The sequence below is a fragment of the Mytilus trossulus genome, chromosome 7, assembly GCF_036588685.1.
Source record: "Mytilus trossulus isolate FHL-02 chromosome 7, PNRI_Mtr1.1.1.hap1, whole genome shotgun sequence".
NCBI classification, from domain to species: domain Eukaryota; kingdom Metazoa; phylum Mollusca; class Bivalvia; order Mytilida; family Mytilidae; genus Mytilus; species Mytilus trossulus.
This window is the reverse complement of record NC_086379.1, coordinates 72,905,704-72,929,796: the sequence shown is the minus strand read 5'-3', so window position 1 is coordinate 72,929,796 and position 24,093 is coordinate 72,905,704. Positions and strand designations below refer to the sequence as shown.

The following is a 24,093-nucleotide window of genomic DNA, read 5'->3' as shown; positions in this document are numbered from 1 at the left end:
CTTTTGTCGTGGCCTTTTCAGTCTATTTAAACTTACGAGTTTGAATGTTCCTTTGATATCTTCCGTCTTCCTTTTTAAAATATGTTGACAGACATTTTCAAAATGTGATAACCACAGTCTCATCTTCTTACCTCAAATATGACGTCATACTGCGTTTGAACTTACATATGCAACACAATGACTGTCTCTAGTGGAGCGCAATCTGCTTATCCTTCTGCATCACATGAAATCCCACCAGGATTATGGTGGGTTTCTTGTTGCTCTAATTTATGTTTTCTAGGTTGTGTTTTGTTTACTGTTGTTTTACCTTTTTTTAAATTACTATAGTTAGTTTTTGGAACAGAAAAGACATTCAACTACATTTGGCAGCTAGTTTTTTTATAGGCGTGTTTATATTTTTCCTCGATGAAATTCTTTTCATTTATTATCTTATAACACATAAAGTCCTTGTCTTAAAAAAGTAAAACAGAGAATTCACCTTGATTTCCTTATTTAAAAATGAATGATTATTATGCATTTAGGTAAAAAAAAAATAACAAGGAAAACAAGTAGTTTCATGTCCAACATTTTGGTTGCGAACTAGTTGAAATCTTGTGCAACTGTTTCTTCTGAATTTGATGTAGTGGTGTATATTGTGTCGGTGAAACAAAGGACGGCATGAATAGATCGTTCCCTTATTATTTTTCCCTCAATCTCTAAACCACACTGCAGACTGTTCTGGTTGAATCGCACACTTGCAGAGATTAAGACAAACTCAGAAGTAAAACATAGAGGTGATAATTGCAAAGGTCATTTACACGATCTTCAACTATGGTATTTTTTTTACATCCGGCCGACCAAATCTATCAACACACAATGATCTTCCAATATCCAAATCATACTGACATGTTGGGTAACCAAGGTTAAAGTTCATGGTACAAACATGCCCCATTTTACACTCTGAGTTTGTAAAACACATTTTGTCTGGCATACATAATCCATTGTCACAGTAGCCATCCGGGCATCCTTGTTTACAGTTAAGTCTTGGATAACAAATAGCTTTAAAGGCACAAAACTGATGTTCACAGCATCCGTCTGAACAATACTGGTACTGAAAATAAAAAGATAAGTAAAAGCTTTTATAATATGTCTTCTACGTTTTGTTTATATTCCTTATTTTGTTTCTATATAAGAAAATGCCTGTAGCAAGTCAGGAATATGAATTTCTTTACCATTTATCGTGTTATCTATTTCTATACAATTTGAAAACAAAGAGAGACCGAATGGATCAAATGGCGATCTTCTAGAACTTGTATCCATTTAACGGCGTATTAAAATATATATAAAAATAGCACCCATTGTAAACACATTCGAAATTGAGAAAGCATTATGTCTTGAATTCGTTCTCCCTTCTACAGCAAGTTACGCAACCATTATTAAATTAATACCACATTAATTGTCAATTTGATAATATTTATGAATACTAGTGATACGAGTATGTACGATATGGATATGATAACGGCAATATCAAAATAATACATCGGAAAGGCGCTGAGATCAATACAGATTAGCTAATATGCAAAGACCTCATATATGTGGTTTGTCACTTCCTTTAGATATAAAATAAAAAAGAACTAAAAAAGTTGTAAGTTGATATGATTCTTATCAGATTCCCTATATTTAAAGTACAAATCTTAATAACGTAGAAAGATGCAGAAGCCTCCAAAAGTTATCAATATTGATTTTGTGTGCGTAGATATTATTCAAAACATTTATCAAATTCAAACAAATTTTGTCACATAATGAGGTTAAGATAATAAAGTTATGCAAAACGTTTGGAGTAAACTTTTTAAAAAGTGTACCTAAAAAAGCTTGTGATGAATATTTTTTATTCAAATAAAGAATCATCACGAATGCTCAATCGAATTTTCAGTTAGTGGGGATTCTATTTACGATACTTTATGAACAGAGTTAGATAGCAAAAATACCAATCTCCAAGGAGAGTTTAGAACGAAAAGACCATAATGGAAAAATACCTGACCAAAAATAAAAGAATTCTTGATCACAATTTTATATTCAACACGACCATTAAAGCGGGAGGTTTGGCATGCCACAAAACCAGGTTCAACCCACCAATTTTTATTTTGTTTTTATTTTTATTTTTTAAATATGTCCTGTACCAAGTCAGATATATAGTCAATGTTAGATTATAGTTTGTTTCTGTGTGTGTTACATTTTAAGTTTGTGTTTCTTTTGTGTCGTTTGTTTCCTCTTATATTTGAGTGTGATTTCATTATTATAACATGTGTCACGGTACTTTTCTATCCCAAATTCATGTATTTAGTTTTGATGTTATATTTGTTATTCTCATCGAATTTTGTCTAATTCTTAGTTCGTTTCTGTGTGTGTTACACTATGTTGTGTTGTCATTCTCCTCTTATATTTAAAGCGTTTCTCTCGGTTTTGGTTTGTGCCTCGGATTTAGTATCGATTGATGAGTTTTGAACATCGGCATACTACTGTTGCCTTTATTAATCTCTAAGGAAAGGTCAACCTCCACGAGTTCAACATTTTTAGTTTTGAATGCTTGTACTTAATGTATTTACCTTGTTCATTTGTATGTTCTATACGTTGTTTTTAGAGTGTAGTCTTCTATATGTTATTATTTTTCTTGCTTTCAGTTTTATATAATTTTTGGTATCTTTTGCTTCTTTTTACTTCCCAAAACGCTTGTTTTTGTCTCGAGTGGACCAAGAAATTATAAGCGTAAAATGTATACCGTTATTATTATATTTGAATATAACTTATTGGACGTCATTATGGATGCATTTTTAATTCTGCAATAAAAACAGTAGTTTTTCAAGTTTGTTAGAATTAAGACAAAAAGGCAATTTTATCCACATTGATTTATTCATACGTTAGACCAAACATCGGAAAAATGCAGTGAAACTGAGATGGGTTACAAAATATGGGATTCTCCATACTTATATCAAATTACATGCTGTCTTCATATAGATTGAGAATAAAATTTCTGTAACATACATTTTTCGTTTTATATGAGTAGGAAATAAACATATCTCACCAGGAATGTAAATTCATTTATTATTAATAACTATTATTACAGTATCAACTAATTTACTCTAAACCAATCCATTTATAAGCCATAGAAAACAATTCTGCAGGAGAAATTGTTTACTGAAAACCGAAATCTGATTTCTCAAATCACAGACATGTTAAACCAAAATTTTCACTAATGAACTTATTATATCTGACCTAATGATGTTTTACAATAGAATCAATATAATATACCTTATGTCGTTGTGTATTTTTTTGAATTGGAGATGATATTTTCAAAACATATCCAACGGGAATAAAATTCGGCAACACTTTTTTTTCGAAATCTACAATGGTGTATTTTACATGCAAGAGATATTGCTCTCTCTAAACCCAGATCAGCAATTGATCATTCCCTTACGACGGACTATCATCGGGTTTTAAGATCATACTCGCATAGAGAGCCGAATAAAAGGTCCTTAATTTTCTTCCCATAGAGGTGATCGAATATGGAACCTTTGTGTTTGTAGTCTGATGCGTTAACCATAACACCCCGGCATTCGACATGTTCATTCCGATATACGCAGAATATATACCACTCTTATTCTCGTTTATTCTGATAAATTTGAAAATGAAGACACTGTGTGAACAAAGAGGATAGGTTCATTACTTAAACGGAGTTATGAAGAAGGACGACTGAACTCCACTATTCTAGTTTAACGGTTACCACCTCAAATCGGATGGACCATACTTTTTTTTCAGTGTCACAACCCACTAGCGATATACAGTCACAGTCTTATTCATATCTTTATCTACCAAATTAATACTATTGTCTTAATTTATGTTTTTTTTCAAAACCAGGATCTACAAAATATTTGCAAAGATTTTATATTTCCTATTGTAAACTAATCAATCACATTGATAAAGTTGACGTAATTGACTCGAAATATGTTTTACAATTGAGTCAATATAACCAGATGTAGACGTTATGTACGCACTCTGACAAACCTCTCAATATTATAAAATTTCTTCCGTGAATCGTTTTTATTACTGTTCCATTAGGTTCCACGAAATTATAACGAATTTAGATACAGCAATTGAAATGGCATGTTTTTCATTTCTAATTTGCTTTAGCAGACCGCAGGAAATAGTGTCACTCAAATCTTATCAGGAAAGCATTGAAGGAGATTTGAGACAATCAACAGATAATGACATAGACGATGTCTGTCACTCCTTATTCATTATACACGCAATGTCCGCACAGGAAATTAGAGAACAAATTAAATGAAAACTAACCGTAGTAAAAGTAAACACCGAACTTATTAGTCCTAAAGAAATTAAAACTGTATTCTTTTCAAAATACTGCTTTATATAGACTCACAGAGTTGTAAATTTCAAAGTTCAGAAATGTCATCACGAATTCACTGTATGTAGATAACCCCATTACTTATCAAAAGCAATGATAAGGGTTATCAAGCATCTGGTTATGAAGAAAATTTATTGAAAATGCTATCATATCAAGCTTGCTTTGAGAATGAGGCCGTTGTTAAAAAATATTAAAACAAAAACCGTGATTTGGGGAAATAATCAAAGATTAATGTACCACTCAAAAAAAATATCCCTAGTTTTATTTCTCCAGAGAGACCTTTTCTTACCTAAATATCGTAGACAAAAAAAACGTATAGGGTTGTGCGGTCGCTTCAATATCGCATTTTATTCTGCATATTTAACATATCTACAAGCCGACGTGTATAAATGCATATAAATTCAACAATCATAAGTCGAAACGAAATGAAAACGTAACTTATAAGAAGGTTATTTGAGTTAAGTGGGAAAAAGTTTACTAAACTTACATATATGTCCTAACTATATTGCAACGAACGTCGCATTGGTCAATGTTATCTTCAATTGTCTGTATATACTGACCTCTGCACTCGTCTGTGCGAAAGGAATTTTATGGATACAATCTTATCTAATTTGTAGATAGAAAACCTTTATTTTAAACATAGGACTTATGGAATTGTATCTGTAGACTTAAGTTTCCGACGTCATACCAAAATAAAGTGAAGCATGGCAACGCTCTGGTTTGTAAATATAAAAACCTTTTAAAAAACGTCACGAGTATTATTTCTTGAATTTCAAAAGTGAATTGAGGGAGCTGTTTGAGATGTTATACTTTGATGTCTATAAAACACATTTTTGTTCTGGCACATTTTCGTATAATAATTCCTAGCTAAGATCTTTTATTCGTTTCGGAGACAATTTATCAATCAATTCACCAGACGCTTAGCACGTAAGGTACATATCCGGATTAGAAAAGTCGGTCCTGAAATATTGAAGTGATAATGGATATAAAATTTGCGTGACCGTTATATATTTATATTTATTCATTGTTGTCAGATAAGTAGAAAATATTTGATAAAGATGTGTGAACGATCGAAATTGTTCTTATGAATTTATTACTACTACACACTAGGGAAATGGACATCAGTTCCCAGCGCCAAAATATTTGTTACTTAATGTTAACAAGACTAAACATGAGCTGCTACGTTTTTTTATATGGCATGAATTGAAGGTTGTATCTGTTGTAACTATATCTTCAGATTAATAAAACTCCTTCAGGAAGTGTTGACCTAAGACAGTTTTGACCATTTTAAATTTTGAATTTCATATTTGGTTTCCCATTTATATGATTAATGCAATTGAGAATGAAAATGTGTCAAAGAGACAACAAACTGACTAATGAGCAGAAAACAGCCCAAGTTTTTGAACTGGTCTTCAATTGTTGTTATTAAAGAAAAAGGTTAGACAAATTGTTTGATTGCGTCAAGAAATAAAAGTTAAAATATTTAAACGTTTTATCAATTATAAGAATTATAATTTAAGAAGACTGTTTGTTTTCACTCTGTGTTTGCGATAATGATGATCAATAGAATTGTAAATGGAATTGTAAATCTGTATTCTATTCCCTCAGTTTTAGTTTGTAACACCGATTTTGCTTTTTGTCTATGAATTTACGAGTTTTGAACAGCGATATACTACTGTTGCCTTTATCTATTGAAATACGTTATATAAGTTGAACCACTACAAAAAAGAAATAGATTTAATTTGTATGTCTTCTCAAAGATTTTTGTTTTCTATATAATTTCAATTTTAAATGGGTTTTTTCACTACAATATTCGGATATCAACAATAGAATAGAATTAAATAAATAGATATTTAGATATGTGTTTGAATATATATTTTTTACATTAAACGTTTTTACTGGGTTCTGGATTTTCAAATGTTTGGGCCTCGATCATCACTGTAGTATTATTAATTTGTCGAAATGGTGTTCTAGTGCATAAAAATAGGTACCTATTCTTTTGATTGTGCCAAAAAGACTTTCAAAGATTTGTTAAAACAAAAACGTATTGAAAATACCCAACGATGTTAAGGTTCATATTCCCGAACTGGAGTAAATAAAGCCCATTAGTTAGCACATTAATATATCATTTAGAAAGGAAAGGTTTGAAATATATACATAACTAGGTTTGAAAAATTACAAGTTATACGACTGTCGTTTATGTATTAACCACAGTTTCAAAAATCAAACACCATGACGTTGTGAATAAATCTAAAATGTCCATGTACTCATTTTTATCTATGTTTAGCTTAATTTATACAACGTGCGGTTTTTTACGTAAAACTCTCAGAAACTAATAATATTCATCCGTAACCATGTAACGTTAAGGAATATGGCAATTGTCTGGGATAATATGTCATAGTTAACGAACAGGATGTTTAAATTGATATTAATGTAGTATAGCCGTCTGCTCTTATTTAGGTTTCAAGCCAAGAACAGATATGTTTTAATGAAAATTAGTTTTAGTTTGTTACCCCGATTTTGTTTTTTGTCCATGCATTTATGAGTTTTGAACAGCGTTATACTACATATTTACATCTTCATTTATCATTTGAATAATAATTGTGCAATACCAATTTCAAAATAAATCTGAATTGTGAAATTATTAAAAAATGTTTAGTTCTTTCAATTCAATATAATCTATATAAAAATTAACTTTGCAAAATAAATTTCTTCATTGAAATTTATTTACAAGAATATGTAGACTACTGTACTTTTACCTGAGTCTTAAACTTCTCTTAAGGTATAAAGAAACATAATATGAGTGAATTCTGCAATGTATAATGGTATAACTTACCCGTCCACCGTCCGTTGTTCCCAACATCAAAAGAAGACAAAAACATAAAATAATATTTTTCATTTTAAAAACTTCCATCTCACTTGCAGTGAAGCCATTTCCGTCATTAATTCATCTCGGAGTAAAGTTGCATGCGACAATACCTCGGCTTTTTATTGATGATCGAAGACGTCCAATTCCATAGAGTTTTACCGTATGCAACCTTCCGCTATCAGTTATTTATAAGCCTATATAGATGCTTTATTAATATGTTTCACTGGGGGAGAAAATACGATATCAATAACATATAAATATGACAAAGAGCAAATTATCAAAGTTTTACGTCAACTCCAAACTTCATTAGAGACAATCTCTTCCTGGAACTTAGAATAAAAAATGACATTACACGATGGTCGCTTTTCAATTGCTTTTATAAATTATCAACTTTATGTATCCTAGCAACACAAATTAAATTATGAAATATTTTATGTAAGTTTAATGGAATTTTAAAATTAAAACACACATTATCTTCAAAATCACGACTGAATGCAGATCAATAAAATTAATGATTTATAAAGGAAATTTAGATTGCCTTCTGTTTATATGCATACAAAATTCGATAACTCATTTAAGTTCAGTTAGAGATGCTTCTATTAGTTGGCAGCCTTAACTGTTTTAAGTTGTTTTAAAAGGCACATTATTAAACATTGAACGTGTTTAAGATATTAATCGTCCAAACAATGTCATTAACGTCTTAATAAATTTGACATCTCTTTAGATGTCGATATATTCAGTGAATAAATCCATAAGACGAACGTAATTCACACAAGAGTTATTTACTTCTGCTATTTGTACCAATTGCTTTAAAACTCCCTAATTATGTTTCTTTGATACATATTTGTTTGTTTTGTGTGAATAAATTGTTACACAATGTTGACTATTGTACCCCTTTTTTGACATTTGTATATTTTATGCTTGTTTGTTTATTCACACATAGTTGTAAATATAATCGGGGGGGGGGGGGGGGGGGGGAAATAAAAAAAGTCAAATCACAAAAATACTGAATTCCAAGGAAAATTCAATAGGAAAGTCCCTATTATTGTATGCGACTGTCATACAAGTGAGAGGTTCAGCTAGCTATAAAACCAGGTCTGTTTGATCATTTTCTACATAAGAACAGTCCTGTAGCAAGTCCAGAATATGACATCTGGTATTCATTCGTTTGATGTAATTGAGATTTTGGATTTGCCATTTTATTAGGGAATTTCCCTTTTGAATTTTCCTCGGAGATCGGTATTTTTGTGATTTAACTTTTGATTAATTCTTTAAAAAAATATTTGACCTAATTCGTTTCACCATATAATCGTGAAACAATTAGTAAGAATATCTCTTACAGAAATGTGAGTCACATTTAAAAGTTATTTTGATTTGATATGTATTAATGGATAGTATAATTATTATTTTTATTTTGGTATAATTAAACACGGACATTAATATTTTACATAACAAATTTCGTTGATCTTCCAGTATATATGTTAAGATTTGCATAAACTTGTATTTTTATGAAAACCTATTATGCAATGACTGTAACACACTAGGGGGGGAAATATGTCAATTAATTTTGATATAATTTACATCGATACAAGTAGTTTACTCTTTAATGAAAAAAAAATTAAGATCATTGTCATTTGTGCAATAACATAATAATACTCCTTTATCAACATCCGTTGACAAATATTTTAACCTAAAACAAAACAGAAAAATCAGTTAAGTTTCAATTTTACTTTAACAGATCAGTAGATCTCAAAGGACCTCTCGGCTGTCATTATTCAACTTTCGTTAGGAAAGCAATTAAATCCCAGTTGAGTACTTTTCGTGATTTTTTACCAAACAGGGACATGTAGTTGTCTGAAACCTTCAAGGAAACCATTTAAAGATTACAATTCCCAGCACAATCTGCATTAATCAAGATTCCAAGACATCTAAATGATTTATCAATTATTCGTGTTATTTTCGCACATAGCTGCAGTTTTATATGTCATTCTCATGACAAAGATATATCAAACTTGACTTAGGCGATATAGTTATGATCAATGTACCAATATGTTACAAGTCAGATAGAAAATTAAGATGAAGTTATTTTGTAAGTATCATTCATACCATTTCCGTTAGCAATCACATCACATTTTCTTATTTATATTAACCATTCGCTCGATTAACAATACTTTTCGTCTTTAGATGCATTGGAACAGTAAGGCAATAAATCAGAAAATGTTAAATAAAGATATTTTTATATACTGTTTTAAAATAAAAGCTAAAAAAATCTCTAATGAACTTTGTCATAATTTTGAATCTTGTTATTTCTGTATAAAAGTGCATTGCTTTTTAATTTGAAAATAGCAGCTACGCTATAAATTTATTTCTCAGTATATATCTATCTTGAAAGTTTATAATAAAGAATGTATTTCCTTCTTGTAAAGCTCTGATTTCTTGTCCATGTTTTTGTTTACTTTTAATCTTTTTGAGATTAACTGGATTTTCAACGTTGTGATTAGGTTTTGCATTTTCCTATTGCTCTTCAAATTCTTATATTATTTGAGAGTCACATTTAATTTTTTAGTCAAAATGCGTGTCAATTATATAAAAAGTATACTCTTAGTATCATGATGAGTTTATCTATCCCGATATCTTTTTGATTAAGTAGGTTAGTCCAAATCCTTAATTTAAATAAGTACTGATTTTGTCTTTTTTAAATCACTGCTTTGTTCGTACTGAAATGTTATAACTGTAAGAAAATTAGGGCAAATGTAATAATGTTTAGAGCTCCATAGAGAATAGGGCAACATAAACAAAGCTGTATTTGCAACAATGACATAAAACTGGAATCTGTGTGTAACGTTTACATTATTATTCTTAATAAACTCTTCAGGGAAATCAGAACCTGTTGAAATAAACCAAGTCAGATATGAATAGCGAAGAATTAATCACTGATTACACACAAGGTAAATTAAGAATTATAACAACTTATACTATGAATATCACTAATAAACAAAGCTCTGTATGCACTTTATCGCATATATATAGTAGTATATATAGACTTGAAATATTGGTCAATTTTATAATTCTCAGATACAGCGCAGAACAATTGATCAATTTATAAGAAAACTTTGAACTTCAGAATACTTTACACCCATCTTATATTTTGTGTAAAGTAACTTATTATTAACTTATTTCTCGTTTAATATACACGAATGTCTTTTAGAAATAATTCTTACAAGTATCTATTTTGTGGAAAATATCATCTTTGTGTTCAAGTATGATTCTAATTGCCAGTTTAATGAGCTACAATATATTAATTTTTGGCAGCTTTTTATATGTTCGTCCGAAATATTATTTTGAGTTTAATTCTTTGTTGTCAATATAAAGTGATTTTATGCGACTTTCATACAATTGAGAGGTAAAGCTAGCTATTTCCTACATTAGAGGTGCCTGCACAATGTCAGGAATATGACAGTTGTTATCAAATCGTTTGGTGTGTTTGAGCTATTGATATTTCCTTCTGATTAGGGATTTCCCGTTTTGAATTTTCTTTGGAGTTCAGAATTCTTGTTATTTTACTTGTTCTCATTTTTTTACTTCGATACTAAATGATATATATCAAATTATTCTAAAATTATCCGTTTACAAATTTCAAAATTATATAGTAACAAAGGTTTTCACTGCCGCATCCAAAGTCGACCTCCGATGGATATTACTATTTTTATGTCCTTACTGATACAGGTAAATCCAGAAAAAAATCTTCAGACAAATTGTGTTGTTCCCCTGTTTTACTAGACTTTTTCACACTGAGTTACTTCTGCTTTAAATATTTTTGCATGGTGACACTGTTTATTTTTACTTACAAAACAACAAAAAGTCAATAAGTAGAAAATAAATTACGTGGATCAACAGGTGAACAGTAAAGTATAGTATTACTATAAACGTATAAACAATGGTAAAATTTATAACTAGGGAAAATAACATTTTTCAGTATACAGAAATTTTCAAAAAACAAATTGAACGAGAAAAATATAACACTGTCAGGCTGAGTGAAGTAATCTAAAACTTTTTGTAATCTCAGTCAATATGAAAACAATATTTGTTACGAGTTGTCATTAATTATTTTTCAAAAAGCCTTTTGGGAAATCAGAGAGCAACTGACGAAAATAGATTCAACCTTAAATAATACAGTCACTATGTTTTGTTTGTTCCATAGAAATACAATATCTAGTACAGTTCTTATGTAATCACTTTTAAGTCTAACACCGGTGTCTGTCATCTAAAACTTTCCACAAGACAATACAGTGTCAATCTCCTGATTTTGATTTTTTTCCTTTGAAAATACATGTACAGTAACGGAATGGTTTTTCTTTGCAAATACTTGAGTAGAGTTTGTGGCAGTATCGTATTGATTCTAAGACTTTGATATCAGAATTTAAATATTGTATTTGCACCAGACACATGTTTCGTCTACAAAAGAGGGATGATTTCAATTTCACCATTTGGAACTCTTGGTTTAATAGCAAAAGACTCGTCAGTCTAAATAAAAATGTGTACTAATTCACTCAAAATGGACGTCATGCAGTGAATAGTCGATTGGAAAAAACAAAATGGGGGTATATGTGTTCATAACTTAGCTATAAGAGAAAATATAGTTGTTCAAATGAATGGTGGCATTCCAATTTGCTATTGTGTGCCCTGAATTATTTTGCAGTGCATGTTAATTGCAACATTTTCTTTTCACGAATTAACCCCGTCTCCCTTGAAAACGCTCTATGGACTACTGGCATTAAAGAATTTATTGATGATATAAAATTAAGCATACTTATTTTGTCTTGAATAGAAACTCCTAAAGAAGATATTGAGTGATACAATATGCCTAATTTTAGTTTTCTTTTGCGAACACTAATTCTTTCAAATCAACTAAACCGATTTGATCGCGTCAGGGATGTTTCCTCGAAATTTGGATGCTTATTATTAGCAACGTTGCAAATATAAATGTGTTAAATTTGAATCCATCCGCACATGCTTCTGCATCGTATGGATAATTCTAAGTATAACAAAAAGACATAATTTTTTTTTTAAAACTGTGACATATTTATTAAATTATTTTTTTCAGTTTCTGTAAGTTATTTTTTTAGTTCACGTTTATGAAAATGGAAACTTGGAAAATCATATAATTTTTTTTCAAATACATTTTAAGGTTTTGTGAGAACTGCAGATGCAACTTATTACTAAAACATTGTTGATCAATGCAGCTGTTCGCTTATTCATTCCACAAGTAGATTTTTATGCAACCAACCATGAAATTGCCATTTAGACTTACAAATACAGATATCAGACGAAACATCAGTCGGGAATAACAGCTTAATGGAATTAAAAATATCAAATTCACTCATTAGGTTTATTATTATACCACAGGGAAATGTTCCGTATGGGTTCTAATGAATATCGCTTTATATATTTTAGGATTATAATCAATTCCTAATGGTAATATATAAAATAAATAATTCATCGTTATTGTAGAATCTGAAAGCAGCAGTGGTGAAACAAAAGCTTTGATGGAATATCTATAGAACATTCATAAAAGTGTCCATCGAGGTTACCATACGATATATTATTTCTTTCATGTGTTTGTTTATACATATGAACTTCTGAACTACAGCTTTTAATGTTAAAATTTTATAAATTTGATTATCATATACTTAGACTAAATAACATATGGTTTTTACTTTATGATAATAGCATTAAATTAACGTAAATTCCATATTTTTCGATTTGTTTATCACATACTTCGATTGTTATAACATGTTTTTCCGTAACGTTATCGCATGGCATTCTGGTGATACTCGGCTAATTCAAATCAATTAAAAACACCGCAATGCTACGTTTTCTATGAAAAACATTACACAGTAGTGTAAAAAACAATTATTTTGATACTGGAAAGTATAGTATGTAAAATAATTTAAAAAAAACACCGACAATACATTATAAAATAAATGCATCTTTAAAAGTTTCAAACATAATTTAGAAAGTTTATTTAAAAAGTTAACTTTTCCAAACAGTGTTCATTGTGTATATTTTTGTCAATTCGTCCATATCAAAATAGTTTTCTTCTCTGTTGAGGCATGTGATAGAAATATTTCATATCGAATGTACTAAATTTGGGGTCCGACTTCCGTGAACTTTTCACTCTTTGAACTTCTATTTGGGAACCACGTAAAAGAATCAATATGTAAAATTTGTTATTTTTCTCCATGGTTGAAGTATATGATAAAAAGATCATAACATGCCATTTTTATTTCGAATCTTTTATAAGCCCTCGGTCAATATCAGCCCTCGAGCCATGCGGCTCTTGGGCTGATATTGAACCTAGGGCTGATAATACATGCGATATGAAAAATGCCATGTAATAATCTGATAATATTGCTATTGATATCTTTTAGATTTATCAAATGATATTAATAGTAATGGCAATCGTTGAAGTGACTTTTCCTTGTCTGTACCAAATCAAAAGAGTTGTTTTCTATTCGTCCCGTTGGTTGACACATTATCATTCAGTCAAGTGATTGATGTTGTTAGGCTATACAGATATTTTTATCCCCTTATTATTTTACCTCTGTACTTTTATAAAGTTATAGTGAGCTTTTATTTTTGTAATTTTACTTTTTATCTTTTCAAATATAACTTACTTGAAGTACTTATTCTACTCTCGATACATTTCTGGGAATATCATTGTTTAAAAACTAACATATGTTTTTCTTATTTATTATAGAAGATAATGATACCAGAAGGACTTCATAAATAGAAAATAAACCGATATCGGCATGGCTAAAAATGAGAAAGATAAACAGACAAACCACAGAAAACACGACACAACAAAAAACACTAAAGAACAAACAACACGAACCCCACCAAAAACTGGGAACGAACTCATGTGCTCCACGATAAGCAGATCCTGCTCCAGGTGTGTCATCCGTCGTGTTGCTTACTTATACTGACGACAGCATGTAAAACGTTTGTCAATGATACAACTATCCAGAATGGCATTACATTATAGTTGCACGAGTCAGTGCACCAATTTTCAATGGAATAGGTAATTATGAATCGGACTTTTGAGTATAAATAATAGGAAACATTTGTTAGTGTACAAAACGTTAGTTGTACAATACTCCCTATCAAACATGATCAAAATATTTCTTCCAAATATATAAGTTTCAGACGATAAATGAATATTAAAAAAATAGTTGTATTAAATTTTGGAATATAGTTTCTTTTCGTTTCAGTATAAGTTAACTCTAAAATCATAAACTCTTAATAATCAGGATGCGTTGTAAATAAATAAACTCATCATAGATACCAGGACTAAATTGAGTTTATACGTAAGACGCGCGTTTCGTCTACAAAAGACTCATCAGTGACGCTCGAATCCAAAAAAAATGGTTACCAGGCGAAATAAAGTACGAAGTTGAAGAGCATTAAGGACCAAAATGCCAAAAAGTTGTAAAATTCCAAAGAAATCATCTGTCGATTTAACCCAACTCGTCAAAGAAAAGTATTAAACATATTTTAGTATATCGTATAATATTCATTATTATTTAAACGCCAATTAATGTTTTTTCAAGATGGACTTATTTTCGAAAAACTTAGGATTTTCTTATCCCAGGAATAGATTACCGTACCAGTATTTGGCACAACTTTTTAGAATTTTGGGTCCTCAATGCTCTTCCACTTTGTACTTGTCTGGTATTATAACTATTTTGATCTATGCGTCACTGGTGAGATTTATGAGGTCTCCCATATTAAATTATAAGCCAGGTATGATGTTATAATACTAAACCCCTAACGGGATTGTGCCTGATATTCATATGATGAAAACATACTCTTTTAATCAGTTCAATTGTCTGGAGCTGGCATGTCAGTTAACTGATAGAAGTCTGTTTTTATTTATGCATTATTGTCAATTTGTATATTTTCTTTGGTTACATCTTCTGACATCAGATTCGGACTTCTCTTGAACTGAATTTCAATGTGTGTATTGTTATACGTGTACTTTTCTGCATTGCTTAAAGGTATAGGGGAGGTTTGAGATCTCATTAACATGTTTAACACCGCCACACTTTTGCACCTGTCCCAAGTGAGGAGCCTCTGGCCTTTGTTAGTCTTGTATTTTTTTTTAATTTAATTTTCTTGTGTTAAGTTTGGAGCTAAGTATGGCGTTCATTATCACTGAACTAGTATGTATATTTGTTTAGGGGCCAGCCCAGCTCATTTGAAGGACGCTTCCGGTTGCGGGAATTTCTCTCTGCACTGAAGACCTGTTGGTGACCTTCTGCTGGTGTGTGCTCTATGGTTGGGTTGTTGTTTCTTTGACACATTCCCCATTTCCATTCTCAAATTTACCTTCAATAACATATTAGATTAAGATTTTTTCATAACATTAGGGATTTGCAGCCTAGCAAGACGTCTTTTTTCGTATCAGACTTTCTTTTTTCCTGTATGGACTATACATTTTTATCTTAATGTTCTCTGTTACATCAAAACCCTTTTTGATTTTTATGTTCAGGATATTAACTAGCAATCTCAAAATGAACTTGGAAATTGATACAGGCAATTATATCACATTAACATCAAAATCGAATCCTTAATTATTTTTGATAACATTTTATGTATAGAGTCTGTTTTTTACAGGAAGTTAACAATGGTACATTTACAAAAATTTCATTAATTGGACATAAGTAACAAGAAATGCCTGACAATCATACCATGAAAGTGAAAACATACATTTAGGCATAAAGGTACTTTATTAACAGATTGATTTCTAAACAAGTAATATCTGAATTATAAGCGAAGCAGAGCAAATGTCCTGTTTTCTGGAAGCATTTGAATACTTGTTATCTTCATTAAAAAGTAAATAAAGGCAACAGTAGTATACCGCTGTTCAAAACTCATAAATAGTAAACTATTTACACCGATATATAAGTTACTAGTTAATTAAAATGGCAACCCTTTACTATTCAATTTATGTATATCATTTAAATGATATATGTATGAATTTATAAATGTATTTGCGTGTGTGTAAATAATTCATAGTAAATGAACCATAAAATTAAGGGTGTCAATTGGGAATCTGTCAAATAACTTGACTAAAGAGCAGATAGCAGCCAAAGGTCACCAATGGGTTTCAATGCAGCGAGAAATTCCCGCATGACTGATGCTACCGTTTAAATTTTGTCAGGCATTGGTTTAAGCCCGAGAAAGAAGACAGGGTTAATGGATTCGTAAATGGATTTCTGCTGTGAGGTCTCTGGTACAAATTATAATTTTATTTGGTATCTGACTGCAGATGCTATATTAATCTGAGATACCTAAATGTTACAAAGCCCTTATCCGACCTCAAAACCAAACTGGTGTTGTCCCTTAAGATAACCCAACAAACATTATCGTTGTGTGTGTACATTTCAATTCATTAATTGCTTGATAAATATATAAGTTTCTGACAAATTACTTGAAAAATCAAAATATACCCCAACGACACAAAGTTGGAGTACCCGTTGCCAGCGTTTGAATACTTTTTAAATGAGTTGGGATATGTTTATTCCTTTTTGCAGAATAAAATTGGTACATTGATACTAAGGAAGGGGAAATTTTGATAATTTCAAAAAATAAATGGTCTCGTTTGTCATACTTTATTGTACTGAGATGACTGCTTATGTCAAATTTGAGGTTTAAGTCTAAACATGAAGCAGAGGCAGCCGTGTTTCTTTAATTTCTTTACTGGATCATTAAACCAATTCGAATAATTTTATCTCTTATGAAATAAATATGAATATGCTGATACAAGTGCCTACAATTTTGAATTACGTTCTAACTAATAACACGAAGGTCGAAAGATCAGTCATTATTAAACAGACCACTGAAACCATAAACCCCTGATTTCTCAAAAAAACAGATATACACACAAATAGTTATCAAGGTACCAGGGTTTTAATTTAGTACGCCAGACGCGCGTTTCGTCTACATAAGACTCAGTGACGCTCAAATCAAAAATATTTATAAACCTAAACAAGTACAAAGTTGAAGAGCATTGAGGATCCAAAATTCCACAAAGTTGTGTCAAATACGGCTACGGTAATCTATGCCTGGGATAAGAAAATCCTTAGTTTTTCAAAAAGTTCAAAGTTTTGTATTCAGGAAATTTATAAAAATTACCACATTATTGATATTCATGTCAACACCGAAGTGTTGACTACTGGGCTGGTGATACCCTCGGGGACGAAACATCCACCTGCAGTGGCATCGACCCAGTGGTGTAAATAGTTATCAAGGTACCAGGGTTTTAATTTAGTACGCCAGACGCGCGTTTCGTCTACACAAGACTCATCAGTGACGCTCAAATCAAAAATATTTATAAACCAAAGCAAGTACAAAGTTGAAGAGCATTGAGGATCCAAAATTCCAAAAAGTTGTGCCAAATACAAACATTTATGTCATTTGACTGATATTTGTCTAATTTGCATTAATACCTAACCTCTTTAATTTACAAAAATAAAAGCGTATAACAACAACAATTACAAAGTACACATAGACAATCAAAATGTGTTTGTGTTTTATATTTGCAAAAATCTTCTTTTATAAAACACGAGATGTGGTATGATCGTCAATGAGACAACTGTCCACAAGAGACCGAAATGACACAGACATTAACAACTATAGGTCGACGTACGGCCTTCAACAATGAACCAAGCCCATACCGCATAGTCAGCTATAAAAGGCCCCGATAAGACAATTCAAACGAGAAAACTAACGACCTTATTTATATTTATTTATATAAATAAAAATAAAGAAAAAAAATATGTAACACATTAACAAACGACAACCACTGAATTACAGGCTCCTGACTTTGGACAGGCACATATATAAATGATGTGGCGGGGTTAAACATGTTAGCGGGATCCCAACCCTCCCTTAATCTGGTACAGTGGTATAACACAACAACAAAAGAACGAACAATAAAAATCAGCTGAAAAAGGCTTAACTCATCAGATGGATGGACAAAAATACAAGTGGACGTAGCCGGGTACTTGTACATCCCGACACAAAAAGACAAAATAAACAGATCTGAGAGTACTCACAGTAAACTGACAGCTACTTCAAAGCCACTAACAACTAATAAAAAAATCATGCATCTAAGACTTAACTATCAATCCGTACACATCCAACATCCAATGGATTTAGTGTAAAGACGCCATAAACAGCCAGAGAAAAACATGACCTTGTGCAATGCCAAATTACAGGTATCGACAGATTGTAGATTCATGAATATTTTGTAAGCTTTTAATTTACTGATAACAAAATCAATATTTATACCAATAAAAACAATATTCAAAAATCTTATTACAGTGTTGAATAGGTTACCTTTTAGAATTAGTTTATTTAAAGGAGCGACAAGTTTACATGGATCATTTCTAAATTTCCAGGCACGGTTAACAGCATTTCCGTAAAAATGAGGATGTGCTATCCCGTTTGAAATAAGTTTTCTACAGGTTTTGCGTAGTTGGATCATATGTCGTAAAACTAGAACAACAAAAGATAAAACAGGTTGACCACTAAGTTGAACAGGGAAATAAAAACAACGGTAGAAAGTTTCGAACAAAAGCTGAAATTATTATTATGACTACACAGTTGGCAAATGTAGTAAAAACAAGTGGGTTGATATTCCTTCCAAAGAAAACACAATATATCAGATATGCCACCTAAAAGGTTTCCCGAAATCTGATCTGCAGTATTTGTAAAAACCATTACGAAGACAATAACAAAAACCAAGAATTAAACAAAGACTCTCACAACCAAGAGATATTACATCAACAGTTATGAATAATAAATAAGAAACAACAAAAACTCCATTAAAAACCGGGCGTGAAATCAGGTCCTCCGGAAGGGTAAACATTTCCTGCACCGTATACGACACCCGTCGTGTTATTTCTTTGTTCAGTCCGGTAGTGATGGAAGGTAATTATGACTGAGAAAGATTATCAGATATGAATTCTGACACACTTCTGTCATAATAACCAATCAGCTCATGATGGCGACAGTAAAATTTCTTGAATGATGACCTTAATTAGATTGATTCATAACCCTGTCTTAGCAACTTTTGAGAAAGCAGTTTTCCTCGTTCAACAAAATCAACGTACTTTGAGCTAGCTCTAGAGTAATGTATCAATTGAGAAACATATTGATACTGTTACGAATTTACAGTTTAAGAAGGTCATAATATTTCTACAATTATATTTTCCGAAACCTCTATGAATTTCCCATTTAACCATTTTATCGTTGAAAATTGTATCTAAATTCATCCCTTTATCCTATCAAACGCTTTACCTGTGCAATTGTTGCTAGGCTGCTCTCTTCGAGGTCCGCGTTCGAAGTATAAATAGTGGGTAGCTTTTACCGAAGTCAGCAGACAGTGAACATCAAAAAAGAAGTAGTTTATAGCAAGTAGAACGTTTGGTTTTAGTAAAGTGAAGTGCTTGAATATAGAAAGGGCTGATACTTTTTGTTCAGTATAGATTGGCCGAACAAAACTGGTGCTAAGGTTTTGAGTCTCACATCTCTCACTATTGCAGTGAGTGTTTGTTGACATACCATACCTAAGTGCTACCCTGTTGTTCCGACAGTTATATACATGTTTTTTAAATAACGTTTCATACGAAAGTTTACACCAGTTTAAATAGTTCCCAAACATTTGTTTCATACATTGAAGTTCCAAATATGTAGGTTCCAGACCAGTTCCAAACATTAAGGTTTCAGACAATAGTTCCAAACCGTCAGACTAGTTCCAAACATTTAGATTTCAGACCAGCTCCAAACATTTATGTTTCAGACAATAGTTCCAAACCGTCAGACCAATTTCATCCATTTATGTTTCAGACCCGTTTCAAACATTTATGTTTCAAACCAGTTCCATACATTTAGGTTATAGACTATAGTTTCAAATAGTTTTAATTTAACAGGTTCGTGTTAGGTTGATAGGCGTTGAAATTAATTTTATGTAGTAAAGTATTTGTTTCATATTTGATAGTGATAGTGTAAACTTTTTATTGACTTTAGAAATTTTGAATTGCTTTTTAAATCTTATGAAACTGGTACGAACCCGAGGATAAAAATATCTATACGTTCCCGCCCGGTTATACGTTACAATACTAACAGAGAAAGCCTCTCTCGTCATGCCTGCATTACCTGTTAGGAGAATCCCATCTCCTCCAAGTAGCAGCAATATAAAATAGGACGTAGTCAGTGAATTTATAGAACAGACAACTGTTATGGTTTCTTGAGATGAATGACCGCGATAACATATCTCTCGTGAATTGAGACATGTCAATTCATTCGTGATGGTAATATTTAGTGTAAAGAACATAAACGAAAATGTAGGTTAATTGAAATATCATAAATTGAGTCGGATGTGCATACCATTTTTCCCTGGATGAAAACTTACCATTTTAAACGGACAAGATAGAAATTAATCAACACACTTTTCGACAGAATCAGCAAATTTTAGTCAAATATTATCTTTAAAAAAAAGAAAATGAAAATACTTTTCCCTGAAATCATGAGTTATCTGTTACAAAAGTGGAATTTTTTTTTAGAAGCATTTAAATTAATAAAGACTTCCAAAATGTGTGAATGATTTGCTCAATCATAACAAATATCTACTGTAAAATAAGTTTTATGAATATGTTTTCGTAATGTCATTAGTGTTTGTCATTTTGTCTTTTCTCTGTCTTTGTCCTGGCGTTGGCAGTTAATTTTCTGGGAGTTTAAATACCCCTTTTAGATATTTGACATAGGGGCTCGAGCAAATGCTTTTGGTATATTCTCTTGTAAATAGTCGAGTTAATCGATAGGAATAGCACGTACGTTAACTGTTATTTTTATTTCAAAATGTGATGAATCTGTCTGGCTTGCAAAATCCCATAAGACTTGAATTAATTCGATCAACAATAATTTAATGCATTACACAATGATTTGGATAACTGTTTTAAAGTAGCTTTTATACTGTTATAATGAATTACTAGTTGGCATTTTTAATACAAGAAATTAATTCGTTCAGCAGGGAATAGTCTTACACGTTTTGTTAAATTACTAATAGCTGAATGAACCACATTAACATTGGTAAATTAACCTTATAACTCATTTATTCTTCGAAAAAGTCATAACACCATACATGTAGCAGTCATCTTCCTCATAACTTGTAATTTGCCCTGGTCGTTTATACGGCTACAGAACTTAAGAACTTATGATAAAGGATTTAAATGGTTTTCAAATATAAAAGAAGATGTAGATATACGTGATCATTAGAACAACACAAACAATCAAAACATATCTGTACTATATACTGTCAACATTAAAACAAACAAGAGTCTGTATACCTTGAGTCTAAATATTTGTAAGCTTATTTATGATGTACCAAATATTTACAATCAACACGATGTATAAGCAATATAACAAAATGAAAACACGAAGATATAACAGAAAACGACTAGTGATGAAGTCCTTGACATGACAATATCATCTGCATATCATAAATTATCTGAAATAATACCTCAATAACAATATACGGTTTCAACAATTTCAGGAGAAACTAAGTAGGCAATCAAATTGTGTTACAATTTCTTGCAAGATTAAAAAAGTTACTATTCATATGTTGAGATTAAATATGAAATGTAACACTTTATACTGACTGAACAGGTAAAACAAATTCTTCTTAAGAAACAGAAAAAGAAAACTGCTTGGAACAGCACCAGGTTATGTATTGGTATTGTATGAAAAAAAAACTCATGGACGATATGTTAGTTGTACTTCATATACTAGTAACGTATTGTTTTTTCAAAAGTCTACCGGGTTTTTCATGTATTTTCTGTTCACATTTTCACAACAATCGTTCAAAAAGACTAAACTGACTTTGTGAAAGTTCGCCAAAAAATCTCGTGCGTTTCTGCAGAAAAATATCACGCGCAATTTTGTGAATGAAAGGGAAAGTAGATCCTTACGCGTTGTATTCGCGCATGTCATTTGCGTACTAACTCAATAATTTTTATATCACGGCCAGTCCACTAATACTGACATTATCAGCGAATACACATCAAAGGAAAAATGTATAAATTGCCGATAAAATATGGTATTTTAACATTTACAGATAGATCAGGATATTTTCTAGAGAGCCAGAAAGTGAAATTAACCGAAATAGGGCTCTCCACGGTTAGTTCGGCCATATTGGATAAGGTGCATATTTTTTAGAAAGAGGTGCAAATAGTATGAAAGTATTGGAAATCCTATGTGTGTTTCCAAGGAATTGCTCTTTTTTAAATATGTTTTCCCGTATTTTTCACACTATTTTTACCTCTATTATGAAAATCTGCCCCCTATCAAATATGGCCGACCTAACCGTGAAGAGCCCTATTCACAGTTGTAAGGATGCGAAAAGAACTAAGTAAAGATGTTTAGCTATCAATACAAGATTCAATCTACAATTTTCTACATAAGGAAATGCCTTTACCAAGTCAGTAATAGGACAGTGTATTTCCATTCGTTTGATGGGTATGAGTTTTGTAATTTTGTCTATCGATAGGGAACTTTCAAGTTTGAATTTTACTTGCGGGTCGTAAAATATTTTACCTTTTTTTCATTACAGCACAATTATTGACAATCTTCAGATAATTGACGACTAAGCAACAACAAAATTTATGCATTGCATCTTGATACATGTCTTTTCAAACACCAATTGTTTTTACTGATAGCTGCTCTGCTTCGTCGAATTATTTGCATCTTTTGATGAATTTAAACTTTACAATTTGTGCAGGATTATGAAACAGCAACAAATCAATGCTGCAAATCTTTCTATTTATCGAAAATATGAAACAAATTATAGAGGGATTAAAATCGCAGAACATTCAAATGCGTTTAATTATAACATATCTGTATATCGTACATATTCATGTAAAACTGTAAACTATCTCTTAGAAAAAAATCTACAGTAAACAGTATGTTAAACAACAAAATCTTTGAATAATAGAAACAACAAAATAGAGGGTTTGTCAAGTAAAACATGTATCATTATCTTTTATATAAAGCAATACTAGTATAAAGCAGTAAATTGATTCCTCGTGACATAAAATATTATAAATATGAATATTGATAATTGATGACAAAGAGTTAGGCATTGATCATTTGACATCTGTTTTGCGCGTAGGAATGAAAAACGATCTTACAAAATGATGGATTTAGACAAAACGAAGAGTCATGTGAAACAACTAAAGTTAAACCAGGGATTTATCAACGTCAGAATACATTATTATTGCAGTACACTGCAGAATGGTAAACAGTCAATGCACATTTAAAGACAAAATGATGAATAAGATTCGAAACTCTTGCATCTGAATATAACTATATATGATTATTAACATGATTAAGGTCATCAAATCTGATAGTCCTGATACCTTTGATAACTATTTACACCACTGGGTAGATGCCACTGCTGGTGAACGTTTCGTTCCCGAGGGTGGCACAGCCCAAAGTCAACACTTCGGTGTTGACATGAAAATCAATCATGTGGTCTTTATTATAAATTTAATTTCCTGTTTACAATACTTTAAATTTTTCGAGAAACTAAGGATTTTCTTATCTTAGGCATAGATTACCTTATTCGAAGGCTCTTCATTTTGGTATTTGTTTGGCTTTATAGATATTTAGATATGAGCGTCACTGATGTTTCTTAGACGAAACGCGCGTCTGGCGTACGAATTAAACTCATCATAGATACATTAGAATCCTGGTAACTTTG

At 31.3% G+C, this 24,093-nt stretch overlaps 1 protein-coding gene across 1 annotated transcript; it reads right to left on the bottom strand.

Annotated features, from left to right (window-relative positions):
* Window positions 1-431: 431 nt before the first annotated feature.
* Window positions 432-7,364, bottom strand: LOC134727249 (uncharacterized). Its single transcript, XM_063591627.1, has 2 exons — window positions 7,236-7,364; window positions 432-1,090 (listed from the first exon to the last, which is right to left on the bottom strand). Exons 1-2 carry the CDS (start codon window positions 7,311-7,313, stop codon window positions 809-811), a joined length of 360 nt encoding a protein of 119 aa, XP_063447697.1. The 5' UTR covers window positions 7,314-7,364; the 3' UTR covers window positions 432-808.
* Between the last annotated feature and the right edge of the window lie 16,729 nt (window positions 7,365-24,093).

Bases quoted from the DNA above. Each gene is read 5' to 3' on its own strand.
- LOC134727249 (XM_063591627.1), bottom strand. From the start codon at position 7,313: ATGGAAGTTTTTAAAATGAAAAATATTATTTTATGTTTTTGTCTTCTT. The intron at 1,091-7,235 runs GTAAGTTATACC...TTTTATTTTCAG, and splicing joins GAACAACGGACGGTGGACGG to TACCAGTATTGTTCAGACGG.